Source organism: Doryrhamphus excisus, linkage group LG12, assembly GCF_037039965.1.
Source record: "Doryrhamphus excisus strain RoL-2023G ecotype Guam linkage group LG12, RoL_Dexc_Guam_v1.1, whole genome shotgun sequence".
NCBI lineage: Eukaryota > Metazoa > Chordata > Actinopteri > Syngnathiformes > Syngnathidae > Doryrhamphus > Doryrhamphus excisus.
Window position 1 is genome coordinate 20,822,968 of NC_136368.1, and position 22,522 is coordinate 20,845,489.

The 22,522-nt window shown below is 41.9% G+C and overlaps 1 protein-coding gene across 2 annotated transcripts in view; it reads left to right on the forward strand.

Moving 5' to 3' along the window:
• The window catches only part of igsf3 (immunoglobulin superfamily, member 3), a 111,553-nt gene that overhangs the window by 70,228 nt on the left and 18,803 nt on the right, over positions 1-22,522 (forward strand). For both annotated transcript variants that reach the window (XM_058082790.2, XM_058082791.2), the window contains exons 4-6: positions 4,865-5,251; positions 11,913-12,320; positions 16,601-17,020. In XM_058082790.2, the coding sequence (XP_057938773.2) occupies positions 4,865-5,251; positions 11,913-12,320; positions 16,601-17,020 (1,215 nt within the window). The remainder of the gene's footprint in view (positions 1-4,864; positions 5,252-11,912; positions 12,321-16,600; positions 17,021-22,522) is intronic.

Below are 22,522 nucleotides of genomic sequence, written 5' to 3' on the forward strand. Positions count from 1 at the left end.
TCTCTATCAGTATACCTCATCCCCTCTTGGGTTGCTTAAACACAAAAGATTGTTGTCTGATGCGAGGAGGGGTGTCTGACATCCTAATGTATGTAGATGATACCGTTATTTATTTGCCTGCATTGATTAAACTGTAAGCCGCTTGTGATATCGGGGCAGCCATTGGCAGATGGCATCGAGCAAACGGAGAATTACTGATGTTCTACAGATGTCCGCGCCCCAACGGCTTCTCCCCAAAGTGAGTCGCAGCTTCTCACACATGCGTGTGTTGAATTTTGCGTCTTCACTCTTAAATAGTTTTCAAAAAAATATTCATTAATAAGTCGGATTTGTTTTGTGATTGAATGTGGCCTATTATTCATTAAAAATATGCATATTGAAGGAAAAAGGTTTTGCTTAAATTAAGCATTTTCAAGCATTTTCAAACAAATATAAGACGCGTTCAAGGACACTGAATCATATGTGGTATTCAAATGTCAGACTTTTCCAGCTTTTATTGCAGGTTTGAATTATGTCACAACAGGCATAATAATCTCGAATAAACACGCAACATGCATGTGTTGAATTTTGCGTCTTCGCTCTTAAATTGTTTTCAAAAAAGTACTCATTAATAAATCGGGTTGTGATTTTGTGATTGACTTTGGCCTATTATTCATTAAAAAATATGCATATTGAAGGAAAAGGTTTTGCCTAAATTAAGCATTTTCAAGCATGGAAATGTCTCAAAAAAATACAAATATACAGTGAAGAAAATAAGTATTTGAACACCCTGCTATTTTGCTATTTCTCCCACTTAGAAATCATGGAGGGGTCTGAAATTTTCATCGTAGGTGCATGTCCACTGTGAGAGAGATAAACTAAAAAGAAAAATCCAGAAATCACAATGCATGATTTTTTAACAATTTATTTGTGTGATACAGCTGCAAATAAGTATTTGAACACCTGAGAAAATGAATGTTAATATTTGGTACAGTAGCCTTTGTTTGCTATTACAGAGGTCAAACGTTTCCTGTAGTTTTTCACCAGGTTTGCACACACTGCAGGAGGGATCTTGGCCCACTCCTCCACACAGATCTTCTCTAGATCAGTCAGGTTTCTGGGCTGTCGCTGAGAAACACGGAGTTTGAGCTCCCTCCAAAGATTTTCGATTGGGTTCAGGTCTGGAGACTGGCTGGGCCATGCTAGAACCTTGATATGCTTCTTACGGAGCCACTCCTTGGTTTTCCTGGCTGTGTGCTTCGGGTCGTTGTCGTGTTGGAAGACCCAGCCACGACCCATCTTCAATGCTCTGACAGAGGGAAGGAGGTTGTTCCCCAAAATCTCACAATACACGGCCCCAGTCATCCTCTCTTTAATGCAGTGCACTCGTCCTGTCCCATGTGCAGAAAAACACCCCCAAAGCATGATGCTACCACCCCCATGCTTCACAGTAGGGATGGTGTTCTTCGGATTGTACTCTTCATTCTTCTTCCTCCAAACACGCTTATTGGAATTATGACCAAAAAGTTCTATTTTGGTCTCATCTGACCATAAAACTTTCTCCCATGACTCCTCTGTATCATCCAAATGGTCATATGCAAACTTAAGACGGGCCTTGACATGTGCTGGTTTAAGCAGGGGAACCTTTCGTGCCATGCATGATTTCACATCATGACGTCTTAGTGTATTACCTACAGTAACCTTGGAAACGGTGGTCCCAGCTCTTTTCAGGTCATTGACCAAGTCCTGTCGTGTAGTTCTGGGCTGATTCCTCACCTTTCTTAGAATCATTGAGACCCCACGAGGTGATATCTTGCATGGGGCTCCACTCCGATTGAGATTGACCGTCATGTTTAGCTTCTTCCATTTTCTAATGATAGCTCCAACAGTGGACCTTTTTTCACCAAGCTGCTTGGTAATTGCTCCGTAGCCCTTTCCAGCCTTGTGGAGGTGTACAATTTTGTCTCTGGTGTCTTTGGACAGCTCTTTGGTCTTCGCCATGTTACAAGTTAAAGTCTTACTGATTGTATGGGGTGGACAGGTGTCTTTATGCAGCTAACGACCTCAAACAGGTGCATCTGATTCAGGATGATACATGGAGTGCAGGTGGACTTCTAATGGGCAGACTAACAGGTCTTTCAGGGTCAGAATTCTAGATGATACACAGGTGTTCAAATACTTATTTGCAGCTGTATCACACAAATAAATTGTTAAAAAATCATGCATTGTGATTTCTGGATTTTTCTTTTTAGTTTATCTCTCTCACAGTGGACATGCACCTACGATGAAAATTTCAGACCCCTCCATGATTTCTAAGTGGGAGAAATAGCAAAATAGCAGGGTGTTCAAATACTTATTTTCTTCACTGTAAGACGCGTTCAAGGACCCTGAATCATATGTAGTATTCAAATGCCAGACTTTTCCAGCTTTTATTGCAGGTTTGAATGATCTCACAACAGGCACAATAATCTCGAATAAACACGCAACATGCATGTGTTGAATTTTGCGTCTTCACTCTAATTTTTTTTTAAATAAGTACTCATTAATAAATCGGGTTGTTTTGTGTTTTTGTCAATGTGGCCTATTATTCATGAAAAAATATGCATATTGAAAGAATTTCTCAGAAGGTTTTGCCTAAATTAAGCATTTTCAAGCATGGAAATGTCTCAGTGAGGTAAAATACAAACATAAGACGCGTTCAAGGACACTGAATCATATGTAGTATTCAAATGCCAGACTTTTCCAGCTTTTATTGCAGGTTTGAATGATCTCACAACAGGCATAATAATCTCGAATAAACACGCAGTCTATTGCTACAGTAAACTACGTCAAGCTGAAACTCCATTCTGAATCTACAAAGTCACTTCCTGTCCACCCGCCGCTCAGCTCCCCAAGTGGACACACACAAGCACGAGTGTATTAAATGGCTTTTCGTATTATGAATACTCTTATCTTGGGTGTACAAAGTTATTATAGGATGTTATTTAATGTTGTTGCTTTTTCGTAGGTGTATTTATTGTAGTTGTAAAGTCCATGCTCCAAACCGTGATGCTCTATGGTAAAGTTAGTGTGTGGTTACATGTAGATATGACCCCCCCCCCCCTTTCCCGCTCATCTGCCTGCTCCTCTACATTCCAATTTAGTATCAACGGGAGACTTCCAACATTTCCACCAGAGAGTGTTTGTCAGGAAGTGTGTTAGTCGTGGTAATTACGGCTGGAGGCGACCACCAACACAGAGAGAGGCAAAGCAGCCGTTTCTGACACGTAGCCTACCGCGCTCATCATCTGGAAATTAATACCGCAAATAAACTCAACACACACACACACATGCTCAGAAGGTGAGCGTAATTTGGCTAAGTGGAAGAGCTAGCACCAGTTTGCTCCCTGCAAGAGGAGGAGGAAGGAGGAGAGAGCGTTTGACTCCCTGTCACACTGCTAGAGAGAATTCTAATTAGGTTTATTTTTTATTGCAGAGGTGAAAGCGAGAGGGTGGTGGTGGGGGGGGGTGGGGGGTTTGAACGAGCAGAGCACTCTGAAAAATCAGCGTTTTTATCCCAGCCATTGGGCTGCGCTGTGACCTTAACCTTTTTCCTCTTTTCTATTCTCTCGGCGTTTCTTCTGTGGCTGCAACTGACACAATTTTAGCATCACATTTTGCCCCCGAGAATCCCCTTAATACTCTACACTCCAATTTAGCATTCAGGCGGTGCGCCTAAAACTGTGGAGAGCGCAGTCTTTTCGGTTTGCGCCGCTGTTTTGTCACCAGGATTCAAACAATTGGAATCGCTCTCAGCGCAGTATGTTTTCATTAGGATGCATTCACACTATTGATCCGTGGATCGGGAAAAGTGTGTCACATTCTTTTCTTCACTGGCTAGGTAATATGTAATATGTAATAAAGGTAATATGTTACTATGGTTACTATGGTACCCATTATGTCATTGTATGGTCATTTCACCTTGTACTTTGGTACGAGGTGCATTATTAAAAAAAAAAACTCAAATTGTATTACGGAAAGCAGGAAGTGAACAAATGTAACAGTTAGTGATTGTAAAAGTACCAGATGGAGGGGTAGGATTTAATAAGCTTTGCTTCTTCCTACTCCTTTTGGACATGTGGAACTGGGAACTGATTATGGGATGCACTCAATTGGAATCTGATGCATGTTCAAATGAAATTAAACCATTACCATTACCATTACCATTACCATTACCATTACCATTACCATTACCATTAATAATACGTGCCTGGGTTTTAATGTCACGCTTTGGTTCATACTTGGTGTGTAGTTTTTGTGTTAGTGTAATGATGTTTTAAAATGAAACTGTGATTTTATATATTTCATTTATATATTTATATAATAATTTATAATATAATATAATATAATAATTTATATATTTATATTTTATTTTACATTTTATAAAATCATGTATACAAGTGGGCGGCACGGCGGTCAAGTGGTTAGCACGCAGACCTCACAGCTAGGAGACCGGGATTCAATTCCACCCTTGGCCATCTCTGTGTGGAGTTTGCATGTTCTCCCCATGCATGCATGGGTTTTGTCCGGGTACTCCGGTTTCTATATAATATACTACTAATATAATATAATATACTATTGTAGCGTGCCAATATGATAATGGCGACGGATTAGTCAGCATAACCATGATTTTGTAGGTTTACTCGCCCAATTCCTAACTTTACGGTAGGTTTAGCTCCACAAAGCATCCAATTTTCAAATGTTCTCTTTTCTGTCCCACTTCCTTGGAGATTTATTATGGGATGGAACCAGTAACCCTCGATAAACGAGGGACGACTGTATTAATTCTTAATCTCGATGAGTGTTTTGTAAAGCTAAGTCGTCTTTGACTCCGTTCCCTCCCCAGATCGTGACTTCAGCATCCAGGTGAGCACGGAGCGACGGCCCTTCACGGCCGGTGAGCCGCTGGAACTCCGCTGCGCCATCGAGGCGCAAAACGTCCCCGAGCGCTTCTTCTCGGTGTCGTGGGTCTTCAGCAGCTCACCGGTGGCCGTGGTGGGCCCCGGCGCCGTGCCTGTCCTGGGCCCCGACTACGTGGCCCGCGAGGCCGCCGGCCACATGACCGTGCGCAAGGAGAGCGCCAACGTGCACCTCCTCAAACTGCAGCACCTGCGCGTCGAGGACGCCGGCAAATACATCTGTCGGGTAACGGAGCGGGAAAAGACCCCCACGGGAGACTTCATCGACCGCAGCAAGAGGTCCCGCAATGTTCAGATCACAGTGCAGCCGCTCAGTGAGTAATAAGCCGCTTGCTCAGTCGTCCTGTCCTTACTTGTCAATTACACTAAGAATGATGAACTATTCATAAGAGCCGTTTTATCCTCGTTTATCTGCGCTGTTGAATGACCGCCCCCGCTCACCTTGCACACTCTATTGTTGGCTGTGAGTAAGTACACATCACATAATGCCGCTCTTACTCCTAATGTATTTTCCCTTTGAGAGCATAGCCAAGGAACTGTAATGTGGAATTATTGCAAGGGAGGCAGTGGGCGGAGCTGCAAAGTCTGCTCTTCTGGAGGCTGAACTAACAGCCATGAAATAAGAGTACAAAGAAGTGACAGAAGCGTCCCCTTTGCAAAGTCCTCCAAGAGGTTCCCCGGGGCCGGATGATGGGGTTCTTCCCGGACGGTCGTTTTTTGGGATGCATGGCTGCTTCGGTCAGGCTTACAGCGAGCTGATCACTGCAGATCTACCTTCAAAAACCGCAGCAGGGTGATTTGCTTCATTCTCTCTTCACTACCAAGGCTCTCTGGACCGGAACAGAGCGCGCTGCCAGCTGCCATCGGTGTTAAAAAAAAAAACAAAACAAAAAAACACAACATGGTCACCATAATATAGCGTTTCTTTTCAAGCGGCTAACGCCAAATTATGGAATGGATTGAGTAAGGAAATCAAACAATGCACAACAAGTTGATGTTTGCTAAATACAAGGATGAAGAGTCTTGAACCAGTCATGATGTGCTATATATATCACTATATTGACAATTTTTATTTTTATTTTTATTTTTATTTGTATTTTTATTTTTATTTGTATTTTTATTTTTATTTTTATTTTTATTTTTGTTTTTATTTTTATTTTTATTTTTATTTTTATTTTTATTTTTATTTTTATTTTTATTTTTATTTTATTTATTTATTTATTTTTTAAGTTTAAGTTTGATTTTGATTTTGATTGTCAATGTAGTGATATATATAGCACATCATGACTGGTTCAAGACTCAAATTTACATTTAAAATTATGATGTGCTATATATATCACTATATTGACACTTACTATGGTACCCATTATGTCATTGGATGCTCATATCACCTCCTACTTTGGTACGGGACAAAAAAATTAAAAGAATTTAAAAACAAAAAAAACCCTTAAACTATATTAGGAAAGCAGGAAGTGAACAAAAGTACCAGATGGAGGGGTAGGATTTAATAAGCTTTGCTTCTTCCTACTCCTTTTGGACATGTGGAACTGGAAACTGATTATGGGATGCACTCAATTGGAATCTGCCATCGGTGTTAAAAAAAAAACAAAAAAAAAACACAACACGGTGACCATAATATAGCGTTTCTTTTCAAGCGGCTAACGCCAGCCTATCCTGACCTTTTTGCGCCTCTTGCTAAATGAGCCCTAAACAATAGCCCCAAGCCAGCCGAGGTCTCCAGGGAAACTCTCTCTCTTTATTGAGGGAACAAAAGACCTTAGAAAGTTTGTTTATGGGGTTTACACAGGTTAATTATAGCCGTGGTTATTGGAGGGGAACCTGGAAATGAAGCACGGCAAACAATGGAGAGGTTGCAGTCTTAAGGTAAAGCCTAATCAAGCCTAATCAGGCCTGCGTTTCCACCACGTGTACACACGGGATGGCAATAGCTACTTAAAGGTCCTGTTTTTCACCAATTTGAAATCAAGTGTGAGACGTCCTACAATAGGGAATTGGAAGTGTGTTGTCACAAAATGTCATTTAACAAGGAAACTTAAAAAAAAACAACAAGCAGCAAAAATGGAAAAAAAAATAGTAATTGTACAATAATTAAGAGAAAAAAGTTGCGATCTAAAGAGGAAAACAAACAACAAAATTTTATGAGGATAACATAATATTAGAGAGAAATTCAAAAATTCAAAATCAGAATTTTGGCGTCGTGTACATGTTAGGTGTTATTACATGTATTGATCTCTTTTTTGTAGTAATTGATAGACTTTGGGAAACTATTGTTTTAAGGTAAAGCCTAATCAAGCCTAATTAGGCCTGCGTTTCCACCATGTGTACACACATACAATAGTGAATTGGAAGTGTGTTGACACAAAGTGCGACCCATGGCACATTCTAAAATGTCATTTAACAAGAAAAGTTAAAAAAACAAGCAGCAAAAATGGAAAAAATGTAGTAATTGTACAATAATAAAGTCAAAATATTAAGAGAAAAAAGTTGCAATCGAAAGAGGAAAACATAATAGGATAAACAAAATAGGATAACATAATATTAGAGGGAAATTCAAAATCTGAATTTTGCCATTGTGTACATGATAGATGTTACATGTATTGATCTCTTTTTTTGTAGTAATTGATAGACTTTGGGAAACTATTGTTTTAAGGTAAAGCCTAATCGAGCCTAATTAGGCCTGTGTTTCAGGCAATAATAAAGTCAAAATATAAAGAGAAAAAAGTTCTAAAAAGATCTAAAGAGGAAAACATGTAATTTTACGAGGATAACGTAATATTAGAAGAAAAAAAAATTCAGTATACTGCATGTAAAAAAAAACCACAACATTTACTTTTACCAAACGACGACTTAACGTTAATAGTAAAAACTATTCCACACATAATTTAGCTAAAAGGGAATGCCTGTATTGACCAATCACCACACGGCATTGTGTCTAATGCAAACCTCTGCAAGCGTGCCTCAATTCAACTGAAATGATATTTATATTGCACATTTTACTGAAATGATATTTATATTGCTCATTTTACAACAACCCCAGGCAACAAAAGTGCTCTACAGCAATAAAAACAAATTTCAAACAGTGCAAATACAGTGCCAACAAACACAATTTATGACAGTAAAATTAATAAAAATCCGAAAATAACATTGTATCTCAAAAGAGAAGTCAACTATTTATAAACAATAGGGAAGAAAAGCAACCAATATCAATAAGGACCGGGAGCATCTAATCAAACTGTTCCACAATCTGGGAGCTACTTCTGACAAGGTTCAATCTCCTCTGGTTCTCTTGTGCCTTTGGGCACAGCCAACGGGAGCTGCAGACCTCCGGGGGTCTGGGCAGAGTACAGAGAGACTACAGCAGCTCACTCAAAAAAAGGCGGGGCCATGAGGTGCAAATGTAAAAACACCGCCATTTGAAATTAGCCTCTAAAAGTAACTGGGTGCCAATGAAGGGAGGGATTTAAACACATCACTTGTTTTTTGCTTAGCAGGCCCTAGACCAGGCCTGGTCCTACGCTATTATGTATACAAGGAATTAGACTCATCTAAGCAAAGATTTGGTACGCCAAGTTCAGGAAATTGGCCCCCATCCATGACTGCACATCATGCAGACGGTCCTGCAGGGGTTTCATGGTAGCCCGGCTATCATTTTTAGGTCAAGGCAGATAGACCTGCATGTCATCTTCAAAGCAGTGAAAGGAAACTGTGCTTTTTAAAAACCCAACCCAAGGGAAGCACGTATAAGGAGAAAAGGACAGGTGACAAAATGGATCCCTGGGGGTCCTGGCAAGACACAGATACAGAGGAGGAGCACTGGCCCCGCCTGACAGAAAAACTCCCGTTTGTCAAATAGGTAGGAACTATGGTAGTGTTCCGTCCTTACGTAGTGTTCCGTCCTTAATGCCGACACGTGTCCCCGGGCGAGGTAAAAGAATGCTGCTGGTACGTCTAAAAACACAAGGACTACAGATTCCAGAGCCGACAGTTAAAAGGAAGGTCATGAAAAACATGGAAAATGGCGCTCTGGACCGTGCCTGGACTTAAACCCAGACCCAATTTAAGTTAAGGTGGATCAGAAATTGATCATAAGCATGAACGTTTCAAAGTAATGGAGCCCAAAGTGCGGCCCATTGCACATTCTAAAATGGAATTTAACAAGAAAACTTGCAAAAATTGAAAAAATTGTACAATAATAAAGTCAAAATCTCAGCCTTTTATTAAACCTAGAAATGTGTCACATCAAAGAAACCTCTAGAAATTAACTCAAACTTCTCAAACTCAATTTACCTGGGGGCCACTGGAGCTAGGGTCTGGGCGAGGCTGGGCCGTATCAGCCCCCCCCCCCCCCCCCCAAAAAAAACGCATTTATTAAAAACAGAAAAATATACAAACTTTTTCAGTGCTTTGGTTCCGATTTTCTACAATAAAAGCTCTGATAAAACATTCCACTGTTCTCAAATATCTTACTTTTTATTTTTCTGCACAAAATAAGATGAAAAATAAATAAACAAATCAAGAATAAAGAAAATCAATCAATCAGTAATAAATAAATATAATAATAATAATAAAAACTTAAGAAAGCACATATAGTTGGTGGGTAGACAAATGTTTTTTTTTCAGATTAAAATAAACAAAGCATTATTAGAGCCCTGTAGACATGACAAAACACGACTATAGTCACATTTATACTCTTTTTATTTACAACATATTGCGCAACTGCAGCGTCTTGAGACACATGCTAACTCACAAACTAGAGAGCTAGCGACCTAAACGGTAGCCTCCAAGTTATTTCCTTTCAACTTAAATAGCCAAAAACTTACCACTTCCACACGGATAGGGAGGATAACTATTAACAGTTATTTAACCTTTAACATGAACATGAATCAAACGTAATAATTTTTTCTGGGTACATGATACCATACAGCATCCATATCAAACTTGCGCGGGGCTGCACTAACATTAAAATTTCATATCAAGGCGGGGGCCTCAAACTAGTGTCCTGCGGGCCACATTTGGCCCGCGGGCCGCATGTTTGAGACCCCTGGTTTAGAACATGTGAGGAAATGTCATATTTATTTCATCTTTTGATGGTGTTAAAAAATGCAGGCTTTTTCCTGTACCACTACTTGAACGTCTCTACATCCACCGCTGTACTCCTCCATTTTTATTTTTTTTTTAGAGTGATCTCAGGTGTTTAAAATGAAAGCGGTGACAGGCTTCCCTGGTTTGAGTGTGATAGGAAGGAAAAGGCTAACGTGATCCATATTCATACACAGCTCATGTACATTAGGAAGGAAGTAACAGAGTTTGCCCTCAGGGGAGGAATAAAAAAAAAAAAAAAAGCCCACCCTTCCACCACATCCCTTTCAGTTTTTGGGTACTTTGTGATGTTTTTGATGCAACGAGTTTGAGATAAAGCAGCACAAACGAGCAACAGAGCATATAAGGACTTGGGACTCACCTCGGTCAACAAGCTACGGTGAGTTCCGAATGACTTAGCAAGCCTTCTAACCCCGTCTAAGATGAACCCAAAGCCGCAAGGGTCTTTCTCTGGCTGTCACTCGGATGCGCCTCAGGCCGGAAAAGAGCTGCAATATCAACCTGGAACACAAGCAAACACGAGTGTGCTGCACTTCGCAGCAGGATTGGGTTGTACTCCGGGGAACGGGCTCGGTAATCTGTTACATTGCTCAAGGGCTCATGTTCTCCTGGTTGTTGTTACACCAGATGTGGGATTCTTCTTGTCTTTTGGAACTTTAGCTCATTACACGCTGACTTTTTAGGCTCGTGGTTCCATGCAGGCTCTGGTCTGGACCAAAACTGAAATAGTGTGCATTCATTCAATTTCTACCGCTTATCTTCACGAGGGTCGCGGGGGTGCTGGAGCCTATCCCAGCTGTCTGGTACACCCTGGACTGGTGGCCAGCCAATCACAGGGCACATATAGACAAACAAACAAACAAACAAAAAATAAATCTCCCAAGGAAGTGGGACAGAAAAAAGAAAACCTACCATAAAGTTATGAATTGGGTATGTATTTAATAAGGAGTAAACCTACAAAATCATTAACACACATCATTGCTTCATGCTTATGCTGACTAATCCATCACCATGATCATATCGTCACACTATAATCGTATATTGGATTATATTAGTAGTATATTATATAGAAACCAGAGTACCCGGAGAAAACCCACACATGTGCGGGGAGAAAATGCAAATTCCACACAGAGATGGCCAAGGGTGGAATTGCGCTAACCACACAATCACCGTGCAACAAAGTGCTGCACAGACTAGTAAAATAAAAAGTAAAAATAAAATACAAAAACAAATTGAATTTAATCCAAAACTAAAAGATCAAATAAGAAATAAAATAGTAAAATATTAAAAACAAGAAGCAAAGCAATAAAAGTATAAAAAATAAAACCAATTAAAATAAAAAGAAAGAACTAAAAGACACAGGACCAAACGACTCACTCCGAGTTAAAAGCCAGAGAATAAAAGTGGGTTTTAAGACGAGACTTAAAAGCTTTCGATGTGGGGGGCCTTTTTTACTTGGGAGGGGAGAGAGTTCCATAGCTTGGGGCCAACTACAGAAAAGCCTTGGTCTCATTTTGGGATTGGGATTATGGGAATATGTAGATTATGTCTATGTTTTGCTACATTTACTAGCATAGATTTCTCAAAAAGCTTCTAAAATATACTTTTAAAGTCACACAGAGGACAGAAACAGCATTTTCTTTGTCGTATTTGTCATTTCTGCATTTAGCTGCCATTGTAACATCGGTTCTGTATTTGGTCCGTGTTGCGTTTACATTTGAACTCAAGTGAACCGAATTCACTTGAGTCCCAGCGGTCTCAATCCGCTGATTTGGCGCACACCAGGGTTTGGATGGTCATCAGCGAACCGTACTAGCCTAGTAAACACACTTTGTTTATTGTGTTTCCCCACAGAGAGCAACATCACCGTCTTGTTGTCAAGCAACTCCTCCGAAGTCCTGGAGGGCAACGTGATACAACTGACCTGCATGGTCCACTCCACCACCGGCCCGCTGTCCGTGGTCTGGAGTTGGACGGACAAGCAGGGAAACGGTCCGGCCCAGGAGCTAGCCGCTTTGGATCGGGACGGCACCGTGCGGCACGCCGATGCCTACAAGGAGCGCTCCAGCTACGGCGAAATCCGCGTGGAGAGGTTACGGGCCGACACGTTCTCGCTGTCCGTGTACAACGCCTTGCCCGATGATGAGGGGTCGTACAGCTGCACTGTAACGGAGTGGTTTCAGACGGGAACTGAACCGGAGCTGACCTGGGGAAAAATCGGAGACAAGTCGGCCACAGAGACGATCACCGTCAAAACCGTTGGTAAGTGTTGAATTCATTCATTCATTCATTTTCTACCGCTTACCCTCACGAGGGTGGCAGGGGGTGCTGGAGCCTATCCCAGCTGACTTCGGACTTCGGGACTGGTGGCCAGCCAATCACAGGGCACATATAGACAAACAACCATTCACACTCACATTCATACCTATGGACAATTTGGAGTGGCTAATTAACCTAGCATGTTTTTGGAATGTGGGAGGAACCGAACATAAATGTTCCAAAAAATGTAAATATTATTTCTGTCTTAATTGTTTATGCCTTATATGTATTATTTTCTGTTATGTTTACTATAAATGTGTGTAAAAGTGACTGTAGGGGTGTTATTTCATGTCGAGAGGTCTCTAATAATGTTCATTCATTCATTCGTTTTCTAACGCTTATCCTCACGAGGGTGGCAGGGGGTGCTGGAGCCTATCCCAGCTGTCTTGGGGCGAGAGGCGGGGTACACCCTGGACTGGTGGCCAGCCAATCCCAGGGCACATATAGACAAACAACCATTCACACTCACATTCATACCTATGGACAATTTGGAGTGGCCAATTAACCTAGCATGTTTTTGGAATGTGGGAGGAACCGAACATAAACATTCCAAAAAATTTAAATATTATTTATGTCTTAATTGTTTATGCCTTACATGTATTATTTTCTGTTATGTTTACTATAAATGTGTGTAAAAGTAACTATAGGGGTGTTATCTCATGTCGAGAGGTCTCTAATAATGTTCATTCATTGGGAGGAAACCGGAGTCAAACCCACGCATGCACGGGGGGAGAAGATGCAAACTCCACACAGAGATGGCCGAGGGTGGAATTGAACTCGGGTCTCCTAACTGTGAGGCCTGCACGCTAACCACTCAACCACCGTGCAGCATAACCACTATTTGTCAAAGTAGAGCTGCAGCGTTGTTGGACGCACGGCGTGTCCCATTACTTGTGTTCATATAGAATAGAAGAATACTCCATGGTTTATTCATGTTCTGCCTTGGGGGGAAGAACTATTAGGACACCCTGTCACACCACCTGCCTCCCGTCCAGTGTGCTGTGCAGCAGTGACAATCATTATGGACACGCACACACACACACACACACACACACACACACACACACATGCACAGATTAGTTAGAATCATTAGAATGGAAATTCAGCACCACAGTCTCAGTAAGTTAGTTCAGACTTAAGCTGAAAAAGCACCAGAGCACAACCTCGGGATTAACTCTGTGTCACTGCCAAGAGGAGATGTCCGTTTTTTTAAGTGCCTATTTGTTAGTTTCAGGCAAAAACATTAGTTTTCGGTACAAGAAGCGCATTATGTAAATCCTACTTTCTTCTTGTCTGTTTGGAGATCAAAGTGTTTGCTCTCCTGTGATGGACATTCTTGGATTTTATCTCCTATTTGTTTGGGTCAATTCAGGTCTTTCTCTGTCCTGAAAACTATTATTGGATCCAAACCCCGCCCCTATGTATACATTTTGGGGAGGGGTGTAGGGGTTACACCTAAAAAATAAACAACATCCTTCCTGTTTTCTCTGGTGGCCTACTGAGCTCAGACTAGATAGAGTCTACTTTGACCTGCCAACCCCTTTCATCGATCGGCAGCCTAATGCTTTAGATATTATATATGGTCACTGTACCTTCATTGAATTCATAACCTCCTAATGGACTCCTGCTGCCTCTGAAGGGCATAAGAGAAAGACGTCCTTTTTTAAAGGGAGGGGCTGTTATTGTTGTTACCATAGTAACATATTAACTGTGTGGTACAGAAGCTGATTGTTTTCTAGAAGTAATGACGAGACTCGTCTTACCTCTTGAATTGAGTTTTTCTATTACATATCGCATATATGTATTCGATTTCTCGTGTTAGCGTCCAGTTATCCACTTAGCTAATGCCAACATAATGTACATTGGCGTATAAATGATCATTGAGGGTTTATCTAATCAGAAACCGTTTAGGTTTAGCTTGTAGATATACTGTACTTTTCCCTTAATTGATTACTTTGGACTCGACTTGACAAATATTACTCAAGACTTGAAACTTGACTCGGACTTTGACATCAAGCAAGCAAGAAATTGGTATTTTCATTTGTTGACAGACCCGTAAGTCAAAGTCAGTCAACCGATCCACTTCATAGCAAGTATCATGAGCTACCGGGTAGCTGTGTTTAGCTCATACCTAGCGTTAGCTTCATTTGGACTCGTCTTGACAATATCACCAAAGACTTGCAACGTGACTTGGACTTTGACATCAATCAAGCAGGAAATCGGTATTTTCATTTGTTGACAGACCCGTAAGTCAAAGTCAGTCAACCGATCCACTTCATAGCAAGTATCATGAGCTACCGGGTAGCTGTGTTTAGCTCATACCTAGCGTTAGCTTCATTTGGACTCGTCTTGACAATATAACCAAAGACTTGCAACTTGACTTGGACATCAATCAAGCAAGAAATTGCTATTTTTGTTTGTTGATAAACCCGTAAGTCAAAGTCAGTCAACCAATCCACTTCATAGCAAGTATCATGAGCTAACGGGTAGTTGTGTCTACCTCATGGCTAGCGTTAGCTTCATTTGGACTCGTCTTGACAATATCACCAAAGACTTGCAACTTGACTTGGACTTTGACATCAATCAAGCAAGAAATTGTTATTTCCGTTTATTGACAGCCTTTTAAGTCAAAGTCAGTCAACCGATCCACTTCATAGCAAGTATCATGAGCTACCGGGTAGTTGTGTGTATCTCATGGCTAGCGTTAGCTTCATTTGGACTCGTCTTGACAATATAACCAAAGACTTGCAACTTGACTTGGACTTTGACATCTAGCAAGCAAGAAATCGCTATTTTAATTTGTTGATAGCTTTTTAAGTCAAAGTCAGTCAACCAATCCACTTCATAGCAAGTATCATGAGCTAACGGGTAGTTGTGTCCAGCTCATGGCTAGCATTAGCTTCATTTGGACTCGTCTTGACAATATAACCAAAGACTTGCAACTTGACTTGGACTTTGACATCAATCAAGTAAGAAATTGTTATTTCCGTTTATTGACAGCCTTTTAAGTCAAAGTCAGTCAACCAATCCACTTCATAGCAAGTATCATGAGCTACCGGGTAGTTGTGTTTAGCTCATACCTAGCGTTAGCTTCATCAGCACCCCCTCTGGAGTTTTATTCTAAGAAGTAAACAAATCGACAGGTCATTTTTTATCCTTTGAAATCTTTCCTTTCAGTGAAAATGTCAGTGCAGGTTTTTTTTTGTTGTTGTGAGAAAATAACGACACCCCAGGCTAGAATGAAAGCAATTGATTACACACCCTGAAGGACGGTGTGGGGGGGGGGTGGCTGTCACAGAAAGAAGGGATGCGGGACAGCGGGGAAGCGCTAGCGCTCATTTTACATTTATCGAAAAATCTCCGAGACTTGGCCCTGGATCGTTTATGGATCTCTATCCATCCTAATGTGGGACAATGAACGTTTTCAGCCTAATGAGCGTAGTTTCGACTCGGCGGTGAGATGGGCGGAGATCGAACACCGGTACTTAAAGGAAATCTCTCCCTTGTGTTTTCTTTGCATAGCTGTTAATCTGGAGGCACGTTCTCGCCGTCAATGAAACACATAGAAATGTGTCCAGGTTGCTGTCTATGGTGTCTTCATATACTTCCTGTCCTGCACTTATCATCATAATTATGAAGATGGAGTAGTGCTGAGAACAGTATGAGTTCATGCTGTCAGGAGGCTGCCTACGTTGATTTGTAGCATCTTCACAGACAAAATAATAATTTCAAGCTCAAAGGTTATTTGACCATTATTTCAAAATGGTCATCATAACTTACAACTGCACCGAACATGATCCCTTGTATTGTGTAGTTGCATCATTACCTATTTTTTGCCTAACATACAAATACGTCTGGGGCTGCATGGCGGACGAGTGGTTAGCGTGCAGGCCACACAGCTAGGAGACCAGTGTTCAAATCCACTCTCGGACATCTCTGTGTGGAGTTTGCATGTTCTCCCCGTGCATGCGTGGGTTTTCTCCGGGTACTCTGGTTTCCTCCCACATTCCAAAAACATGCTAGGTTAATTGGTGTGAGGACACCCGACGTGGTGTGTTTGTCAGAAAAGTTTTAGCACGAGCAACACCGTCGCGGTTTTCACCCTTTAGCGTGCAGCGGTTCAGGAATAGAAGAGTTCGAGCACGGGTGTCCTTAGTGTTTTATATTTGAGTCTGTTTAGCCACGTTAATCATCAATCATTTTGATGTTTCTCCCACCACTAGAATCCTCCTTCATGGTCTCAGCCTCATCACGGACTCCATCCGTGACCTTCGGAGACTCCTTCGACCTCCTGTGTTTGGTCAAACCCCGTCACAACCCCCGCGTCCCCACCTCGGTCACCTGGCGCTTCATACCGGCTGGCACGGAGGCGGCCGACGAGGGGGAGTTCAAGGAGCTGGTGACTTTCACCCGGGAGGGTACGCTAAAGTGGGGGGAGCAGCTGCTCGGCCTGGGCACCCGCACCACGGTGGACCGCTCTCATTCCAACACCAACTTCTGGCTGTCGGTGACACGGGCGGGGCGGCGCGAGGCCGGCAAGTACCAATGCACCGCCGTCCTGTGGAGGAAGAACTACGACAACAGCTGGAGCAGAGTAGCCAACCGCACGTCCAACCTGCTCGGAATCAGCGTCCTGCAACCAGGTAAAGCGGATTTTTGACATCAGCAGAGGGCTGCCTAAAATCAAATATGAATATCAAATATTTGCTGCCTGGGAACCGCATGATTTGATTCACAGATCTAATTGTAACATGGATTTAATTGCCATACATCATGAAACATCCACAAAAAATATTACAATATAGCGCGCAGACCTCACAGCCAGGAGACCAGGGTTCAATTCCACCCTCGGCCATCTCTGTGTGGAGTTTGCATGTTCTCCCCGTGCATGCGTGGGTTTTCTCCGGGTACTCCGGTTTCCTCCCACATTCCAAAAACATGCTAAGTTAATTAGCCACTCCAAATTGTCCATAGGTATGAATGTGAGTGTGAATGGTTGTTTGTCTATATGTGCCCTGGGATTGGCTGGCCACCAGTCCAGAGTGTACCCCGCCTCTTGCACAAAGACAGCTGGGGTAGGCTCCAGCACCGCCCGCGGCTCTCGTGAGGAAAAAGCGTGAGAAAATGAATGAATGAATGAATAATAAGTATTTTTACATAGCAACTTTTCAATCATGGTGTATATGCTCAGAAGGTATGTACGGTATCAAACAGCCTGCGTCTCAGCATTATATACGACCTTTTATTATGGAATGTAGTAGAAATGTGGAAGTGAATAACTTCTATTTGTATTATTTGTTAGTTTATATGTGCCAAGAAAGAAACCAGTACAGTCGTACAATTCACTTTTATCAATGCTAAGTGGGGCACTGAGTGACTAGATTCAACAGAAAGGATTTTTTGGCCCATTTTATTTTTATTTCCTAGAAAAGCTAATCCAATGTAGATATGCGAAGAAGTTATATAAAAATAAAATGTGCTGCGGGCCAATAAAAAAACAGGTACATGCCACAAAAAGCCCCCGTGCTGCACTTTGGACACCGCTTACTTGGATGGTTTCAGCTTGAGCTAATTACTCACTGGTTTAGCTCCTAATTGGAGTGTGTGTGGGCAGACGTGGGCATTGATGTGCATGTCAGGGTGGGGTCTCCTAATGGAGAGGGCAGAATGGATCGCTAAAGATCCCACAGGAAGGGAGACAAAGTGGAAGAAGGCAGGAAGCCGGGAAGCCAGGAACAGAGACCATCCAGTTAGAGTGGGAAAGTGTGATAAAGCCAACGAGCAATCTCTCCATGACTGTGTTTTTTTTTCCTCTGCGGAGGCATTAAAGTGTCCACATCACCTGCACTGGACCTCTCCGCTCCACACACAGATGTAGAAAACAGTCCAATTAGCGGCTCAAGTCAAAGACACACAAATACACACCGGCCCAATTTAGCCCAGTCTTGTATGGCTCAACAGTACCATACATAATTCATGATGCAGGTGAGGATACCATCCCTGTGGTACCTAAAGAACCAATTTGGGACGGAACGAACAAGTTATGGGATTGAATTTACATCTCAAAACGTGCAATGGAGGGGAGTACCGATACATATATTCATAATCACATTTTTCGGTACAATACAACGGCATACTGAGTTCCCATGTGGAGAGACAGGAACCTTGCAGTGTACTTAATATCATTTCCTTTTTTCAGACACTTTGAACCCTGCACCTTAAAAAAATATTGATGCTAATGTATGGCTTAAAAGAGCTACTCTTCCCATGATGCTTAGAGTGTAGAGTCAGAAATTTTGAGTAGTGACGTGGATGCTAATATCGCGTTTTGATCTGACAAATGTTAAGTATGTTTGATCAAGAGTGGAATTACTCCATTTTCTGCTTGGACTCCAATGGGAAAAAACAGCATGCTGGGAATTCCCAAACACCACGTAGTGGAGGAAGAATTGGAAGGTTTAAGGTGTGTCTTTCAGCCTCTATAAGTGCACCTATGAATTTGTTGATTGCGACTTACTGTACATTCAGGTGCGCTCAGTAGTCAAAAATGTTGAGGCTAATGTATGGCTTAAAAGAACTACTTTTCCCATGATGCTTAGAGTGTAGAGTCAGATGCTAATATCATGTTTTGAAGTCGTATGCAATGATTGCGTTTTGATCTGACAAATATTAAGTATGTTTGATCAAGAGTGGAATTATTCCATTTTCTGCTTGGACTCCCAATGGGAAAAAACAGCATCCCACCAGGGCTAACAAGTGATGCTGGGAATTCCCGATCACCCCGTAGTGGAGGAAGGATTGGAAGGTTTAAGGTGTGTCTTTCAGCCTGTATATGTGCACTTATAAATTTGGTGATTGCGACTTACTGTACATTCAGGTGCGCTCAATAGTCAGGAATTTATGGTAGTTATGCAACTACTCTATAAACACAGTGGAGCCCAGACTTTGGATTTTTCTTTAAGCAGTTCGGGTTATGACATGTTCTTAACTTTTTGACCGCCAACCATTTTCAGAGACCAGAGCTCCATACTGCCGGAGTTTTGGGCCATTTTTGCTGAACTTTCAAGACCCACAGAATATTGAGTTTTAGGACTACATAAACATTCAAACTATGTAAAAGAAACTCTGGACTCTCTTCTTTCATCAAAAAAAAAGTTTGTTTGTAACCTTTTTGGGTCTTTTTAAATTGGCAGTAGAAAATAGGGTGGTTTCAGCTAAAACACCTAGTTTTGACCAAAAAACTGAGAAAATAAAATTCACATTCCCAGTTATAGAATTAAAGGGACCTATTGTGCTAATTTTCGGCACCTTGTATTGCGTTGTGGACCCATAGAGCAGCTGCACACAATAACCTGCAACAGAAAGCTTTCTAGATCTTCCGCAATCTGCACCTTTTCCAGCTTTATTTCCTTAGATTCGGTCCGTTTTCATTTATTCCACCCAGTCCACTGTAATTGATCACACTCCCAAGCGCTCCTGAGGACTTCTGGACTACTGCCGAACCCCACTTTATAATATTTTTGGTATAGGAGTTGATAATAAATGAATGAACAAAGCTACTTGAAAAAGTGGTTAGGAGCTACTGGTTGGAGACCCTTGGCTTAATATGTAGTATGTAGAAATACGGTCATTACATGTTTAAAAAAAACTCTGGTAGACCACTGAGTGGGGTGGAAAAGACCCTTAGCAACTCCAGCTTGTAATAAATAATAGCTTTTATGCACATTCTATAATGCTACAATGCTCAGTAGATACGGTTAGGACTCATGAGCAAGTAATGTTGGAACAGCATCAACCTTTGTCCCCTTTAATAACAAAATAACACCTTTTCAAGTCATATGTCAATTTTCTTCATAGATTTTTGTATTAAAAAAACAAAACAACTAAATTGTTCCCTTCGTGGCCTTAGATTTGACGCTGTGGATATTTTTTGTTTGCTTGTGTCCTTCAGCTCGCCTCCAGGCAACTTTTGTGCTAACAAAGACGTCACACTCGGGTGATCAATAACTCTTTCACAGCGAGGCAGAGGAATGTCGTGGCATGAGGAGAACGGAGCTTCTCTTGTTGCGGCTATTGATTCCCAGAGACACACACGTACAGTATATGCACACAAATGTAAAGTCACGCGGCAGCACGGTGCCGTGACCTTCGCCATCCGCACAGACGACACAGCATCCACAGCATCCACAGCATCCACGAGCCCTTCAGGAGTTATTTGGAAATCGCCCCATCATCCTGAAAGCTCATTTACGTTCTCCAGTGTGCACTTTAGACACTCTACAGGGGAATACAAGCAAGGTCCTCCTCCTGACTGGTTTTGTTGGTCATCCACCATAAGTGGAAGTCAGCCAGCAAGTGGAACAAAGTAATCATTGTGGACGTCGTGCCTCCAATTGCCGGCGCGGAAACCCTTGCTCAGTCCTTGTCGCACTTTGTCCTTCGTTCATATGGATGATTTGTGCTTTTTCTCTCACTCTCTGCTTTTCCTGAATGCTAACCAATCAGGGCTAAGTGAGCAGCTGGCTTCCTGCTCCCACAAAGACTGTGTGAAATGAGGTGTGAGCAAACACAGCCACTGACCAGATACATAATTGAGTGACTCTAAATCATGTTTTTCCTTGGTACCCGCTCAATATGCATGAGCCGCGCACCCGGGTTACATGTGCGCATACGTATGTACGCATATGTGCGCTCTCGCATGAGCGCTGCTGCACACGCCTTCCTCGCCATGTGCTTCTGAAAGCTTTCTGTGCTTATTCTCACCAAGACTCACTCACTCCTAATTCCCAGCGACACAAGAGTTAAATTCTTTCAGCCTGTCCTACAATCCATTACATTGTAGTCTCCATATATCACCATCATATCATAGAATATATCCATCTTATTGCGTATTGCTTACATTCATACCTATGGACGCATCTAGACAAACAAAGTCGCCAATTAACCTAGCATGTTTTTGGAATGTGGGAGGAAACCGGAGTACCCGGAGAAAACCCACGCATGCACGGGGAGAACATGGAACATGGAATTGAACCCGGGTCCCCTAGCTGTGAGGTCTATGCGCTAACCACATAACCACCGTGCAGCCCTTATATACAATATTCATTCATTCAATCATTTTCTACCGCTTATCCTCGTGAGGATGGTGGGGGTGCTGGAGCCTATCCCAGCTGTCTTGGGGCGAGAGGCGGGGTACACCTATGGACAATTTGGAGTCGCTAATTAACCTAGCATGTTTTTGGAATGTGGGAGGAACCAAACATGAACATTCCAAAAAATGTAAATATTATTTATGTCTTAATTGTTTATGCCTTACATGTATTATTTTCTGTTATGTTTACTATAAATGTGTATAAAAGTGACTATAGGGGTGTTATTTCATGTCGAGAGGACTCTAATAATGTTCATTCATTTTCTACCGCTTATCCTCACGAGGGTGGCGGGGGGTGCTGGAGCCTATCCCAGCTGACTTCGGACTTTGGGATTGGTGGCCAGCCAATCACAGGGCACATATAGACAAACAACCATTCACACTCACATTCATACCTATGGACAATTTGGAGTGGCTAATTAACCTAGCATGTTTTTGGAATGTGGGAGGAAACCGGAGTACCCGGAGAAAACCCACGCATGCACGGGGAGAACATGCAAACTCCACACAGAGATGGCCGAGGGTGGAATCGAACCCTTGTTTCCTAGCTGTGAGGTCTGCGTGCTAAACACTGGAGTGTCTTTACTTGTGCATTATCATATTATCACGCTATTATAGTATATTATATATATATATATATTAGTAGTATATTATACTCTACATGCAAACTCCACACTGAGATGGCCGAGGGTGGGATTGAACTCAGGTCTTCTAGCTGTGAGGCCTGCGCGCTAACCACATGACCACCGTGCAGCCCACAGTATATAATACTGTATATAAATACAGTATATTTGACAGCCCATAAATACAGCACACATCCACTAACCACTTTTCAGCTGATATTGGTGATTATATGAGACATTGCAGATAAATAATACATTTTTGGTATGGCTATTTTTAGGGGTGCTATGATGGTAAAACACACTAAAATCTTGTCCAAAGTGTCATTTCTTCTAAATGTCCTCATATTTTTGTTTTTGTTGTATTTGTGATT